This window comes from Lates calcarifer, linkage group LG15 (assembly GCF_001640805.2).
Source record: "Lates calcarifer isolate ASB-BC8 linkage group LG15, TLL_Latcal_v3, whole genome shotgun sequence".
Lineage (NCBI taxonomy): Eukaryota > Metazoa > Chordata > Actinopteri > Centropomidae > Lates > Lates calcarifer.
In genome coordinates this window covers 14,414,265-14,430,557 of record NC_066847.1, presented here as the reverse complement: position 1 = coordinate 14,430,557, position 16,293 = coordinate 14,414,265, and the positions used below count along the sequence as shown (strand labels likewise).

At 40.8% G+C, this 16,293-nt stretch overlaps 1 protein-coding gene across 1 annotated transcript in view; it reads right to left on the bottom strand.

The window, feature by feature from the left end:
- Window positions 1-16,033, bottom strand: part of ubr5 (ubiquitin protein ligase E3 component n-recognin 5) — a 30,201-nt gene extending 14,168 nt beyond the window's left edge. The window contains 27 exon segments of the mRNA XM_051076253.1: window positions 149-306; window positions 847-944; window positions 1,068-1,191; window positions 1,601-1,696; window positions 1,923-2,074; window positions 2,277-2,403; window positions 2,707-2,917; window positions 3,176-3,373; window positions 3,476-3,630; window positions 3,730-3,841; window positions 3,996-4,142; window positions 4,287-4,399; window positions 4,874-4,983; window positions 5,158-5,342; window positions 5,523-5,640; window positions 6,197-6,351; window positions 6,549-6,659; window positions 6,803-6,919; window positions 7,058-7,269; window positions 8,049-8,198; window positions 8,464-8,623; window positions 8,805-9,084; window positions 9,728-9,847; window positions 11,427-11,503; window positions 12,198-12,279; window positions 12,410-12,454; window positions 15,781-16,033. Of these exon segments, the coding sequence (XP_050932210.1) occupies window positions 149-306; window positions 847-944; window positions 1,068-1,191; window positions 1,601-1,696; window positions 1,923-2,074; window positions 2,277-2,403; window positions 2,707-2,917; window positions 3,176-3,373; window positions 3,476-3,630; window positions 3,730-3,841; window positions 3,996-4,142; window positions 4,287-4,399; window positions 4,874-4,983; window positions 5,158-5,342; window positions 5,523-5,640; window positions 6,197-6,351; window positions 6,549-6,659; window positions 6,803-6,919; window positions 7,058-7,269; window positions 8,049-8,198; window positions 8,464-8,623; window positions 8,805-9,084; window positions 9,728-9,847; window positions 11,427-11,503; window positions 12,198-12,279; window positions 12,410-12,454; window positions 15,781-15,842 (3,675 nt within the window). The 5' untranslated portion in view covers window positions 15,843-16,033.
- Window positions 16,034-16,293: the final 260 nt, after the last annotated feature.

Here is a 16,293-nt window from a genome sequence, read left to right as displayed (position 1 = left end):
TGAATTAATTGGTTGTCAAGTTACATAACAAATATATGAAATGAATGAACTACTTGATACTTGTGCACATGGCCTGAGCTAAGTCTAAAACAAGTCTTGTAATTCTTTTTCTCCAAATTTCAGTGTAATGATATCCTCTAGGGCTGACCTGGTTGATATGCTCAGCTCCAGTCCAAGTGAAACTGCAGGTGTCATTGCAGCAAAGAACATACAGGGGAGAATCATCTGGATTGGTCCCAGAGGGGCAAATCATTTCCATGAACACAGAATCTGCATCTTCCTTCTCTGGGATGCCTGGGTCTCCCACTGCATGCAAGAAATATGAGGGCAAAAAGGAAAATATGAAAACAGAGGAATGTGAGTTACAACATGATAGTTCACTATTATAAGCAAGGAAGCAAAATAGGTCAGGATTCACATAACTCATGGATAACCTCCAACATTCCAGCTCTTACCTAACCAGTTAAAATTATATCAGATTCACAGTAAGTGTGCTGCTTTCTCAGAATGTACTCATAGAGGTGGTCACACACACACACACACACACACACACATATATATATATATATGTATGTATGTATGTGTGTGTGTGTGTGTGTGTGTGTGTGTGTGTGTGTGTGTGTGTGTGTTGGGGCGGGGACCCTACGAGTTTATATATATATATATACACACACACACACACATACATATATATATACATATATATATAGATATAGATATAGATAGATAGATAGAAAACATACTAGGCGCAAAGAGCTGACATAAGCACAGGTCTGTGACCATACCAGTCTCCCTTTAATGAAATCAGCTTACAGCAGTACACAGAAAGCTGACTTATTAACTTACCCTTGGCCATTTTCTGAGCAGCCTCCAAAACAGTGATGGCTGCCGGGTATGCTCTCCCACTGACAGCCAGCATGAATGGAGTCATTCCTCGGGCATCCCTGTCAAACAACAGCAACAACAATGTTCATGAGCAATTTAGAGGGACAGATAAGCAAAGATCCAATGTACACTTCTGTGCAGAGTATTTGTAAGCATGCTCATACAGAAATAAAGAATCATACTTTGCAGAGAGCAGCTCCCTTAGGTGTGGCCTCAGAACAACACTGTCACACATCAGCTTTAGGATAAGGTGGGCATTGGCCTTCCTGTCTTTAGATTCAACCACAGATGGCTCAGTGGACGGTCCTGCTTATATGGAGGAAACAACGCGTTAGATGACAGACACCAAGCATATTCAAATAGAATGTGAATGCCCAAGACTGCTGATGAAGCAGTAATTTACACTGATACCACCAAGATTACATATATTCGACCACGTGCCATAATTTATCCATGTAAACATATTTAGAATGACCTCACCTGTAGAGATATGTATCAAAGCTACATAAATACACAATACTTTCTCTGCTTCTCTACAAATGTATTAGCTTAGCATACCTTTAAAAGCACCAAGTGAAGAAAGTCATGATTTTGCAGTGTGAACCATATGCTACCCACAACTGAACTTCCCTTTATCATCACAAATCTTGACTAGCAGTAAAAATATAATCTTGCCCTCACTCCTCCTCTGCTCCTCTAGTGAAAATGTTGTTACCTGGTATGGTGGAGGTGCTGGGTCCCTGGCTGTTCCCAGTGGAGGCAGTGGTGAGTGAACCCACAGCTGGTGCTAGAATGAAGTCAATGTCACCATCTGTTGATGAAATAATAACAAATCTTTCACAGCTTTGTCTTTTTACATAAGATTTGCAGATTTCACTGACCTTAAGAAACATAACACAAAGTCTTAGATTCACTCACAAAGGCAAGGGAAGAGTTCAATTTCATGGTTAAATGCCTAAGCCTTACAGTGTCACTGCAGTCAATGTCACAGAAGAAATAACTGACAAATTTTTAGAGTCTTGTTAAGATGCACTAACCGGGGTCCATTGGTGGGGGGTCAGGGACCCAACTTGGTGGGGCAATGGGTGGAGACACAGGGTCCTGGTGGTCACTGGATGATGGGCCGGACTCGTGGCGACCAAGACCTGCTGCTCTTAGAGACCTCCGCATCATCTCCCTCAAACGCAGCCTAAAGGTGATACAAAGTAAAGCATGGCACTGAAATTAAAAACAACAATGCTTGTGTTCTGATACAAGAGAATCTGCTCACTGTAATTGGAAAGCAAAGAGATTATTTTAAGGAGCAGCTATGTGTACAAAAATAACACTAACAGTTTTATGCACAAACTGTTCAGCAAAATAGCACAGAATCAGAGAAGTTGGTTATTTACCCTCTGCTGCTGGAAGAGCCAGTCCTATTTCCAGAGCTGTTGCTTGAAACAACAGAGATGGCATTGGCAATCGCCTCCACAGCAGACAGGCGTTCTGCAAATGTGTTTCTCTCAGACCTTTCAGCTTCTGAAATGAAACAGCATGATCACTAAGCATGGAGAAGGGAGTCAGAGGGAAGCAGGCAATTAAGCCAATAAAAGTAAGCAGACTCCAAGCTCTAAGTGTGTTGAGAGAGAAAGTTATTTTCTTTCACAATTCCATTTTCTTATAAACATGGCAAAGTCTAAAACAGAGACATGTTGGGAAGAAAACTGTAACCAGCAAAATAAGATAAAATACTATTCTGATATAATTTACATCAGAATTAGAGTCTTTATGTTGTTAAATCAAGCCCTAAGTGAGTGTTGACAGACTAATACACCAGCTTACCTTCTTCCTCTTTGGTCTCCTTATTACTAACAGGGAAGCAGACAGAGACGGCGGCATGGAGAATGTTGCGGTTTCCATCACAGCGGTGGCCCAGAAGTGCTGCAAGGGCCTGGTTGCCCTGATCCAGTAGGAATGCCTGCTCAAGGTTCACCAGGTACTGCCGACACGCCTCATAGTCACAACGCAGCACGTGCTGCATCAGCGTCTGTTTCTGGAAAAGACAAAAATGAAGAGTGAGTACTGATCATGATGCCATTTCTGCCACATTTACCTCTGGAGAGAAACATGTTAAAAAAAAAAAAAAAAAAAAAAAACATGGACAAATTTGATTTTAAAAAAACTGCCACTAACACTGGTGGGATGGACTATGCAAGGCTAGAGGAGAAACTTTCAAGTATAAACTAAATACCATTTATTTGTTAGCTTATGTTAAGTCTTTTTTACATTGCACTGATTAGGTCATTTTTACCTCAACAGCCATAATAATGATAGCAGCTTTCTTTTTAATGGTGGAGTTTGAGGGGAGATTGGCTAGAGAGTGCACTCCCATCCCCAGGCTGTTTATAGGTGGCAGGTCCAGCCAATCAGGGTCTCGAATTCCACCCATGCAGTCTTTGGCCATTGGGTAGATTGTGCCATTTCCATCTCGGAGGATGATAGGAGACTCCTGGGTGGAATAAAATGTTTTTAATACGCAGAAACTAAGGTTCTCTACATAATGTCATGCTTATCTGTAACTGTATGTCACACTTTCAGGAGGTTATCTTACCTGTCCGGCGGTAAAGATGGCCACATTGCGCTCACTCTGCCCCAAGAAGGCCAGATTACTAGTAGGGAAGTTATTCTCCTGCTCAGCTTTGCCTGTGGCTAGGTCAAAGATACAGTACCTTACCCAGTTTCCAGTTTTCAGCACTGCATGGACTCCTGGAGGGTGGAGAGATGTTCAAGATTTTTAAGAGTTGGAAATACTCCATAGAAAAATACAAATCTACAAGCACATACTGACATATACCAAAGACCCACCTTTGGAGTCAACATTCACAGCCAGAATCTCAGCCTTTTCTGGGATACAAAGCTTTTTAGGTGTGCGCTGAAAACAATCAGGAACTTTAGGAGTCCCACCAGTTTTGACCACCTGTCAGGAACAGATTGAAGCAGACCAAATGTCAATGAATATCAATATCGGCAGGACAGATTCTCACATCCACACAGAAACATACTTCAGTAATTAACTCTGAACTCAGAGTCAAAGTCTGAAGACCCAACAGTAGTCTGATCAATGTCTGTACCTGCAGCTCATCTATTCTGAGGAGTCTACAGTCTTGCAACAGTGATGATGGGTCTGAGTCAGTGGGAGCAGCAGTGCTCTGGTTGCTCATGCTGCTTGATGTCCCTGGAAACTTCACAGCGACATAAGCGCCATCCACTTTAAGAACCTAGGACAGAATATGAAGGTATTAATTTGTGAAACTGAAATGTTATGACACAGAAACATACATATACAGAGGAGGGACAGAAGATCTTACTTTCATTACTCATTATTCCAATTCTACGTATTACCATATTTCAGATGCACCCACCTTTCCCACAGGGACATTTTTAACATCCTCCACAAACACCACCTCCCTGAGAGGCCACTGCTCCTCATTCACCTTCTCCTCCTCTTTAGGAGCCGGGGTAGAACGCCTTCGCTCTGCAAGTAACACCACATATCAACTTAGTACTTTGATCACTGCATACTCAAATAATTCAAACATTAAAGAATTGGGAATGGTTCAGAATTATAGTCCTGATTTGGGTCATATCAGTATACTGCTTATCAGGTGTCAACAACTATAGTGTGGACTAAGGAAAATCAATTATCAACACTGACAGCTAGCTGCGTGCGTCATATGATAAGTAAAAAGGCAACTAAATATACCACAGTATACACTGTGAGCTAGCCACACTTCCTTCACAGGGAAACAGCCGTGGGGAGTGGGAGGGGGGTGTTTGCTGATAAAAAGCCTGTGCACCATCTGTTTCAAAGTCAAAGGGCTAATGACAGCACAGAGTGAGGAAGAAATTGGTTCTGTGCCTGGGAGATAGAGAGGAAAGTCAAGACTCGAGTACTGTTGAGAGAGCTAGAGGTTAAGAGGCAGAGATAGCAGAAGAGAAGATGACATACTGTAGGGCAGTGAGGCACTGCTAGCAATGGAAGAGGTATCACTGCAGGTAGATGCTGGGGAGGGAGGAGGGCCCATCTCAGTCTTCACCAGCTCTGGCTTGCTTTCAGTCCTAAAGGGTAAGACAAAGAGAGAGAGAGAGGAATTTTACTTTTGGATTCATGAAATCTAGTATAGCTTCATACTCTATACTTATAATTGTGGTTTTAAAAAAAAAAGTTTACTGACATAAAATAATTGAAGACTATTCTAAAAACAGATTTTTGCTACATAAAGTGAAACTGACTTGATTTCCTGGGTCTTAGTGGTCTTCTCCATGTTCTTGAGGCTCTCTGGTGAGCGCAGCTGGAACCTGCAGCTGTCGTTCATGTTCCAGACAGACTCCAAAAGGACACCCACTTTGGGAATCCCAGCACTGACAGAAAAGGCCACTGCACCGGCATGGTAGAGGGGGTTATTCCTCAAGCACACCTTGGAAAGAAACCATTGCATTTATTAGTAGCAAGAAATTTGTTTGACACTAACTGAAAGACTTACATGAAGCCCCTAACATTAGTCATAAGTCTACAGACAATGTTAAAAAAAAATCCTAAAAGAAGCAGCACTGAATCACTTCTGTAATAATAATGAAAATTAAAAATTGTGTCTTACCTGTGTTCCCACTGTGATGTTGGGTATTGAGGAGATGCCAGCACTGGACTTTGGCTTTTTGTTCTTGGCTCTGGCCTTTTCAAGCATCTTCTTCCGTTGACTAAAAGGCACAACACCCCTGCAGACAAATGCAAGCAGTGACGTGTCAAAACATCACTGACATTCATGATACCCGTCCCTGACATATACCATTCTCCCTTCGTATTGACAAAGACATCACTTTGTAATGCTTGCTAAATGTCAGGTCTCAAGGAGGATTCACATTGTTTGCTAGATACCTGTTGTGTATTTTGGCAGAAGACAGGAAAAGACAGTTACGAGTAAGGGCTACTCAGTGGAACAAACAAAGAACAAATTTCCAGGGGGGATTCCGAAAAGTAAGAAAATTGGGTTAAGCATGTGCAAAACTTAACAATCACAACTACACAATGCAAACAGAGAGAAAAGCCTATAACTTGACAAAGCATACCCTTTTTTAAAACTATGCTTTCTATAACTGAATACTACATAAATTCAGTTCTATGACATTGATGAACACTCCTGTGGTTGCTATGACCCTACACTTAGCAGGAGAACAATCTTATGATGACGTTCAGGAGCTAATGTTATTGTTAAAAACAAAGAATTATAATTCCATTCAATGTATTTTAATGGAAAACAAATATTCTTCTCACCACCAATAGAGGCTATTCTCCAGCTGTGCACATGTGTAGAGTGCACAGCAGTGCAGGGACACCATGCGTTCCCCCTGCAGCTCAGGGAAAGCCTGAGCACTGTGCTCCAGCTTGGAGGCCACTGTGCTCAGTGTGTCGTCCACCCAGGTTGCCACCTATAACCCACACACACACACAAACATGAATTACTGAACAATTCATTTAATAAATATGTGTGATGTTAGTAACGACAGACAAATACAAACATTTGTTTGTATTTTGGCTATCAGAATGATCTTGTGATTAAAAACGGTTATTATGAACAAAGCAGAGCACACACACATTCTCATGTCAAGGAGTAATCATCATCTACCTTGTTGGTCTCTGTAGCTACAGTGGCTCTGATGCTATTGGCAGATAATAAGGTGATCTTTTCATTGGCCAGGCCCAGGAAGGATACACGTGGGTGATGAATGGAAGGATTCTAAAGGCAGAAAAGTTAATATTTTAGGCATGATACAATATGATATAGGTAGCGGCATACCGTGTTTCATTTAAAAAAAAAAAAAAAAAAAAACATATAGTGCAGTTTTTTTGTAATTCAATTCATAGGTTGAATTTTTCCACCTGTGCATTCCTGTAGGGTTCAGGTTCACTCCATTTCCACTGATAAAGCTCTCCTTTGGAGCTGACAGCCACCAGCTCTGAGAACATGGCTCCAATGCTCACAAACTTCACACCATCCTGAAAAGGAAATTTGAGATGTCAAGTGAAAGCAAAACTTAAATTTAAATGTCAAATGAATTCAATTTGCCAACAAAACCTCATCAGCTATGTCGTGGTGAAGGATTTGTAATTTGTGTTTAAAATCTTTTTGAGTACCTTGTCAGGCCACCACTGGAGCTCCTCTCCCAGGGAGACAGGGCTCTGGACCGGGATGCTTTTCTTGTCCAGGCTGGGCTCACCCTCACGGCTGGTGGAGCCTCGCTCTGTGTCGAATGAGGCCCCATCCAACCACCGGCGCTCGCGCAACCTCAATACAGACTCGCGCTCACGCAACAGCTCTGAGTCACGCTCTAAGGGAAGAAGGAGAACTGGTATGCAATAAGGTCACACCAGTGGGATAGAAGTAAGCCACTCTCTGGGAAAGACCCGTCAACATAGTTTTTAGAATAGAGAGATAGAGAGAGATAGAGTCTTTAGAATTACTGTAATGCAAATCAAAATTGCAATATTGAAGATTGAGTGGGAGTCTAAATTATACTGGTGAGTGAGTCAGTTCGCACGCTCAGATGTTAAAATGCGAGGTAGAAGAGGAAGTGGATGACAGAAAGGAAGCATGCATATGGGCTAAAAGTGGGCTAGGTAGGTTTTTAGAATAGACTGCCTTAAAGGGTCCCTGTTAAGACAGGTGGGCCTAGCGGGCCTTTCTCAGAGAGCTCACAGTATGTACTACAGCCATGCACCATACAACACCAAACATTTATAGCCTGTAACACCAAACATTCCTATTACAAAACCAGCTAACCAGACTGAAGAGAAAATTTCCCCAGCAAACAAGCTAATACAATTTCAGATACTGCACATTATTCTGCATATACCCTACAACTCAGTGAAGTATCTATTTGGCAAGGAAAACATTTTTACCTCTAAAAACTTTTTTTATATTTAAATCTTCAATGAGTTGATTTTTTTTTTTTTTTTGGAACAGAAAAATACTGAAAAAACTGCCCAGCTTTTCTGTTTGCTGTGTTGTCCTTTGAAGCCAGTGAAGGTACATCCCCATAAACACCAGCCATCACCAGTGCTGCCACCAAAGCCTCCCTCATACCCTGCCCTCCCCTCACTAGACAGAGGCGAGTTGTTGAGTTACCTCTGGAGGATCCCAGGCGAGACAGTGACGAGCGTCTAAAGGAGGGGTAGCCAAAGTAGCTGATGTCCTCAGAGAACATGGCATCAGCATCAATAATCACGCTGGGATGGGCAGAGTGAATGTCTGCATCCAACAGGGACATCAGGTCTTCTGCATGGAACAAGGGCACAGATGGATGCAACATTTAAGAATAATAATGGAAATAATAATAATCTTTTCTTTTTATGATTATGGAAAATACTGTTTTAGTGATCATAAATAAATACTACTCAATACTGAAGTGCTGCTAAGCCTGACCTTCAGTGTTGAACAGTGACATAGTTAACAGAAATCTCTTGACCCAAGAAGAAAAAAAAAAGAAAAAAATCCAATACAATCACATTTGCCCCATTTATTGTTTTGTTTTTTGACAAACCTCCAGGGAGGTAAGACTCGCTGGCCGTATCATCTCCATCATCTCCATCCTCATCATCCCGACTCAGCAGATTGTTGACTGCGAGGTTGACATCCAGGTTGGTCCTCTGGAGCTCCCTAATGATCACACTCCTGGACTTCCCCTGAAGGACTACTTGGGCCTGGGGAAAGGGCAACATGGTAAAAACAGAGTTTACTGATGCTCATTTGTGGCTGCATATTAGTGTGTAAATATCTATCTGTTTCAGTAAGAAAACTGTTTTAGAAAAACCTGACAATAATGTTTTAATATTGTAATTATGAGGATAGGGATAGGGTGCATAAACTCTACAAATTTTGTACCTGAGTAATAAGCTCTTCAGGGATGACAGAAGCTGGTATAACTGGCTGTGGCTGGCTACCCAGAAGGCCTGAGCCACGATCCCTTCCTGTACGGATCACCCTGGTCTGTCGGCGGGAATCGCGAGCCGCTGTTGACGACCTGCCCGACGTGCCTCCACCTCCACCTGCTCCTCCGCCCCCTCCTCCTCCACTGCTGCCACCTCCAGCTCCACCTCCCCCTGCTCCACCTCCACTTCCACCTCCTCCACTGCCTCCGTTTACACCAGAGCTCCAGCGACTCCTGTTACATACAGTGCAAGGCCATGGTCAGACACGACTGCCAAAAACACCATCTGACTAACAGAGCAGACTCAAAACACGCACACATCTGGGTACGAAGGGATTCAGCCTTTTTGACAGCAGAGACAGGGCAATCCAGACTGACAAGGTTTTGTATCAGCAGCACTTACACGAGGGAAGAAATTAACAGTGTAGAAACATAAAAGTATAATGATACAGTATAGTAATAAATATATTATGTACATATTTTGGATATTTAAAGCATCATTTTGTTTTATTTCATCGTTAAAGTGTAAGGGTGCAGGTTCAGAGGGTTATTCTGCAGCTCTGTCAGTTCTGCACAACTTCAATATCAGGACCCACAACAGGTATGTTTTGAAGAGGGAATGGCTTCTCCAGTTGTCAAATAACAAGAACACTAAGAAAACAACTGCATGCTGTAAATTTAGCGGGGTCGATGATATATGCTTTTGTGAACACATTTATCTGTTACATTTTACAGCACCCTAAAGTTCTCTCTTCTTAATATGTGGCACTGAAGCCTGTGAGGAATACACCCCTAAACTGCTGCAGCGTCAGTGCTATGCTCTAAGCACTGTGCTTTCACAGGACCATTTGTTTCTGTCAACCCTGCCAGAACTTACCCAAGGGTGTTGCCTGCCAGTCTGCCCAGTGTGTCAGAACCAGACAGGAACCAGGGCGGATCACTAGTCCTGCCTGGCCTGGAGCTCCTTCCTGTCCCTGAACCACTGCTCAACTTTGAACTGGAAACAAAAGATGGGAGATCAGTTACAAACCTACAGAAGTCCCAGAAGGACCAAAAAACTTTTTATTACCTGGGTTACCAGAAGCTAAATTTACTCCAGGTATTTATTAAATTATACCCCTTGGTTCAGGATTCATTTTCTCTTAATATTATACTGTGAAACAGGACGGGGTATTTTGGAGACTAGCATGGCAACACCCTTGGGAATCAGAATTGGCTGCAACTCGTTCCTCCTTCAAGACTTTCCATTTTTAAAAGTTCTTGGGGTTTAGGGCTGCGACTGCTTGCTCCTATTTCAAGATTTCTTACAATGGGATGTCTTCTGAGTTTAACCAAAAGTACTTTAGTTAATATTCTTAACTGATGTGTTTTGCTGTGGCAAGGGAACTTAATTATGACTATTTTGCCAGCGTTTCATATAGCAGAGACTACAATGACACTGAATTTCAACAAAATAATTTCCAACAAAAATAATACAATCACATTTAGTACCGCACTGTAATATAGGACAATTACATACAGAAATAGGCATTCAAATCATTACAACAGAGAAAAAGCTCATTCACAAACTAACACAATCCTTGTAACTCATGTTACAATTCAAAGTAACATATTAGGCCTTGTTCAGTAAGCTAACATACTTGCCAAAGACAACCTATGATACTCTTTCCCATAGACTTCCAAGCAACCCACAACAATGTTGACTGAAAGGCTGTTACATTTCATCTTCTTCTGCAAGTCTGAAGCAGTGAACAAAACATGTGCTCTGCAGAAAAGTCTGGAGCAAGAAGCTCCTTAGCCTTTTACAGCCATGCATATTTAGCAGCTAGAGGGGCCTTGAAAAGTCTGAAATCACTGTTGGATGTTGTTCTGCTGGCAATATATCGACAGTTATCAATGAGCCATTCACCAAAAATACATGCTCATAGCCAACACAAAACAAAGCAGCTCGTAAAAAAGTTGTTTTTTTCTTGAAAAAAAAAGAAACACGGCAAGAAGCACACACTTGCACAGCCATAAAGGCAACTGGCTTTCAAAAAGTTACACAAACAATTTTGGGACTCTCTTGCTGCTGGTTGTTTGGTGTCGAAGATTAGAATAAAGACAAAAGTATATTTGTCTTGGTAAAACAAATATGTCCCTACAGAGTAATTTTTGGGGGGGGGAATCTCTGAAAAGCAGCTCTATTGAGGGAATCACTGAATAGATATCAACATTTCATCAAGCACAAAAACACAGCATTGGTCAGTCCCACAGCAGCCCAACAGAGGACTTTTTGGGAATACATCTTTGAGATATTTCAGGTATACATTTCACTCTTGATAGATGTAAGATGATAGAAATCTTTGTAGCTAAGAGTATTATTCTAAAAGTGAAACCATGTCAAAATGCCTCATACTCAGCCAAAAAGGGCACAAGTGCCAAATGGCATTCAAATCACAGAAACCACCATCAGAAAGCCTGAGCATGTTCAGCGCATCTTGAACTAAACATCTCCACAAGCCATCTGTTTTCCAGCTCAATGCCAAAGCTAAAACAGTTTCCGGGACAGATCCCATCATAGAGAAGTCTCTCACCCATCGCTGCCATCCGGTTTGCTGAGCTCCAGGCGATCAGGCTGGACAGCAAAGCTGATTCTACACACGCGTCCATCCTAGAAGAGATGCATTCATGTTATTTAGTGTGCACAAATTTAACAAATGAAAAAATCATACTGTATTGCATCAAATTAGAGACTAAAGCCTATGTAAAGACAAACATAAAATTACTTCCTACATTAACAATATCATAGAGTCAAACAATCAAAACCCAACAACACCTGAGTCTATGACAGTTCATGACTATCCAGATCAACGACACGCACACCAATTTATTTTATCATACAGGTGCTGTATATTGGAAGAAATAATTCACGTTATAACCATATCATATAGTATTACATTACATATTGACAGAGTGTGATTATTAAAGCACAATTGCAGTGCAAAGCATTAAGCCACAACATTTAATTCCACAATCAACACACAGGTTTCAGTTAAAGCTCAAATAAACAAACTGAGGTCAATTACTACATGCTTCTTAAGCATGTCTATAGCCCTGTTCAAACTGGATTAGCCTAATTAGGGTTGTGTCCTATGTATAAACAATACATCCAAGCTATTAGAGCTAGCCTATGTTCACAATTAATGGAACCACAAAGTAAAATACAAGCAAATTATATTGTGTTTTAAAGCAAAAGGAAATCTTCAGATTATATTAAACTGTTTTTGGTGGAAAACTGATGAACATATTCTCTAGTTCCCTTAGTATTTGATTAATGCTCATGATAAAATGTCTTGCAGCATTACCTCAAGGAGAAATCCAGCATGGTTTGGACCAACAACACACTGTTTCAGGGTGGCCTGCTCCAGCAAACTAAGGTGTGGATGACTGCATTGGAAAAGGGGAAAAAGTGTAAAACAACAGTTGAGACAATATAATGGATAATTAACAGGGATCTTGTTTCCAACAGTTGATCAGTGTGCAAAGCAGCCTACAATTCCAGTGTTGACAGACTCACCTGTTGTAGCTGTATTTGTTGAGTTTCTCTGAGACTTCACGGAGTCTGACAAGAAGATAAAAACCACATTAATGCAAGTCAGACCTATTTAAGACTTAAGTAATGCAGGTTCATTCATGAAATTTAAAGACAGTCCTGACACAAACCACATATATCACAAACAATTTCACAGAAATTACTGTCATCATATCACCCTAACAGAGACATTTTAGAAGCATGTCAAATGGTTTCAACTTTTCAGTTAAATCCGATTAAGCCTAATAATCCCAGGATGTTTAGTATACACCACTTGTGATTTATGTCAAACAAATGAGGCAAATTAGGAGCATAGAATCTGACCCACATAACATTAACAAGTCTCTAGATATGTGAACATCTGTAACAAACTGTGAACCATTGTGGACTACACACAGGATAACAGAGCACATGTCTCAGACCTGGAAGAGTGCTCAAACTTATGCCAACAAAGACACATTTGAGCAACTCAATAGAGTAACCAATCGTACAGAAGTATTTAGAGTATTTAGTTACAACTATTACTTCTTTTAATTTAGTTTAAATTTCCTAAGGAATGTTTAAACAACTCTAAAATTTTAATGTACCCCTGAACCTTAGTATCTATTGTTAAGGAGAAGATGCCAGCAAGAGGCACAAGTCAGAGTTAGAGAGTATCTTTCAAGACTCAACTTTGGCACAAGTGCATTATATTAACGCACATCCGGACAATCACTGCCACATTTTTGCACTCTACACTTTACACTTTACTTCTTAATTATGTATATTTATGTTCCTTGTAAATATAGTTCTTCTTGCTCTTCACTCTTTTCTTTTACTATAACTGTCCTTTAGCACCAATATACCAAGACAAATTCCTTGTATGTGCAAACTTACTTGGCAATAAAGTCTGATTCTGATTCTGATTCTGAAGTCGCTGCAGTGATCCAAAAATAATCCCAAATTCCCAATGGAATAATAAATACTACATTATACAACTTTCAGTCACATAATTTTATGTTCAATCATTATATGTTACCCAGTTTTACTATACACTCACAGATTGCTCTAAGCTTTAAATATATTCTGTTTTATCATTTTTCAAAGCAGCCAGCCTAATTTAATTGCTTGGCTATTGCAGATGATTGGAAATCTGCAGTGCAAACCATTAACAACGTAATGACATTAACATTCTGAAAAAATATGCTCCACCCTCATATCCAATACAGACTGACTATCTATGACAAACTGTTGATTCACCTTTTCATGTAACCCATTTACAGCCAATAGTGTTGAGGGACTGCAGTTATCCAAATATGCTTAAGCACATATGTGGTCTAAGATGAACTGTATCCTGACTTCTGTCAAAGAAACATAAACTCTAAACTCCTCACAGGTTCACCTCTTTGAACTATGCTGTCACCTTAAATATATGGTTCTGCAATCTGCTTCTTCCATACATAGTCATTATACACAGATAGAGAAGCACTGAGGCAACTGTTCTGATGAATGCCCTGATTCAAACTCAAATGAAAGGATGTCAGCAAATGCCAACTGGCATTCTGGGGTGGAAGGCAACTACATTTTCATCTGACTACAGAAAACTCATCATCAGTAGTAAGTGTAATACAACACACTTACGAATCAGGTAAGGACTATGTGAATACAAGCTACATGTTAATGTCAGGTCTATTCATTCAAATACTGTTACAAATCATGTTTGTTACTGTGCAACAACAGGAGACCAGTTCTTAAATTATAAGCACTGCCATTCCACTGTGCTAAATTAATGTGTCTAGGCAGACCTCAGTCAATCTGATCGTATGTCCATGCCAGGCAAGCACCTCTAATGAGCCAAGCTGGACCAACCCTTTTTATTTCAGATAGAAGCACTTATCTGCCCTGACAACTGCAAGTAACTTCACAGGGAAGAGAGAGGAGGGGGCCTCCCAGCAGCACATGGTGACTGTAGCATGCAATGGCATGCATGCCTGGGGATGAAACAGCCCTGACCTCTTCAAGGAACCAATGGCCCATACCACCAAGATGTCTGAGTGGCATTTTCAATAAGATTCGTAACCAGCAGAGTAAACTAAGCCGTCCTTGCATTCAGACCTAGCCTGCTCCCAGAGTTAGATAGCAGAGTTAGATAGCACACCACCCTGCAAAAAGGGTCCAAATATCCTGAGCCTATATCCAGTTCTTAATCTCAAGGTCATTCTAAAAACACACTGACTTCTCAACCTCTTTGTCTTTAAGTAGAACAGCTCATTAATCAGTTCAATCTCAATGGATGATATAAATAGGTTTATTATAAATCACATGTTCTACCAAAATACGGGTCACACACAATGTCCTGGACCTTTCTTCAAACTACCACCGACTAATGATCTTTTCAGTTTGGACATTTCCGACAGAAACCCCATTAAACGCAGCGTGATATATGCAAGAAGCATGTCACTACTAACAATATTGTGTGCAATCCAATTTACTTTACGTGTACGCTGTAGATACTTGGAGCCTGATTAACAGTGAAAATCATTTTTAAAAAACATGTGATCACGTGAACCCTGAAGAATCCATCTTACACACTTTGTAAGCCTTTTCTTGTCTTCTTATTAAAGTCGATAACAGGATTAATGAGTATGCAATGTTGCTAACTGTGTCTCACTTCATATTTTAGATATTTATGTCAGTGCGCAATGTTAAAACCGGACAAATGAGGTAATACATTTCGATCGTGTTAGCAAGCAAACTGTGTCATAAAACTTTCAGAAACACTCTGTCACAAAAGATCCAGGAATACAAATATTTGGCTTTGTCAAGAGCGTGGTAGCGAATTAGCTTGCTAGCATTAGCAGCTAGCTATCAGTTAGCTGACGTTAGCTTCTTCATTGATCATGATAATCAACCAGACGCCCACAAAACAAAAACGGACACATATCAAATGAGTGTATATGCGATCGATACACGAAAACTCCTAATTTTCTCATCAACGTTATGTTTTACGACCTCAATTTCCCTCTCTTTTCCCCCATCCCCCAACCCGCATTGTCTATCTCAACTTTGACTGGGAGCCAATCCTTCTAGAGAACCAAGGAAACAGCCTGCTAGCATTAGCTATTCGTACGATAGCCAGTTATCGGGATAGCAACTAGCACTGGACCGACTGTTTAGGTAGCAGCAAGCTAACGAGGATTGTTCAAGATGCCGGGCCTTGTTTCAACCCTGGGGGGGTCATTTAAATAATTAAAACCCGAATCCACACGCATGACAATGTCAACATCGTTCATAAATACAGTCACACCCCTATTTATCACACCCCGCACATAAATACTGATTCAAATTCTTCTTTTCCATGGGCCGCAACAAAATACCTGTCATTGAGCTGATCCTCCGTCCCGGGCAACGGGTGAACCACGAAGTGTATAGATGTCATGGGGTCAATCCAAAATCACACACAAACGTGTGGAAGATGTGGAAATTGTTATTCTTTCGATTACTGTGTATATGTGGATTCATAGGAATCGTTTAATGGCGAAAAACCTCGAGTTAGGATCCCAGCCTCCTCATCCACATGCCGCCATCTTAGCTCTACCAGGCTTCTTCTCTGTGTGTTGATTAGTACACATGCAACCGCTCCGCTGGTTGGACCTCGAGCACAAACAGGAAATGTGTTAAATTGGACGGGATTGGCCTCAAGAAAAAAACATTACTAGTGTATTCAAAATACAACACTCTGGCATTCTTCAGTCTTTAGATTCATCTTGTTCACCCGATGCATCTTTGTTTATTTGCATCTTTAAGTACATGCAGTAATTTGCAGGTAAACTACTGTACTAAAGACCAGAGAAAGGGTTAAATAGCCCATTTCTGGGTTGTATCTTTAC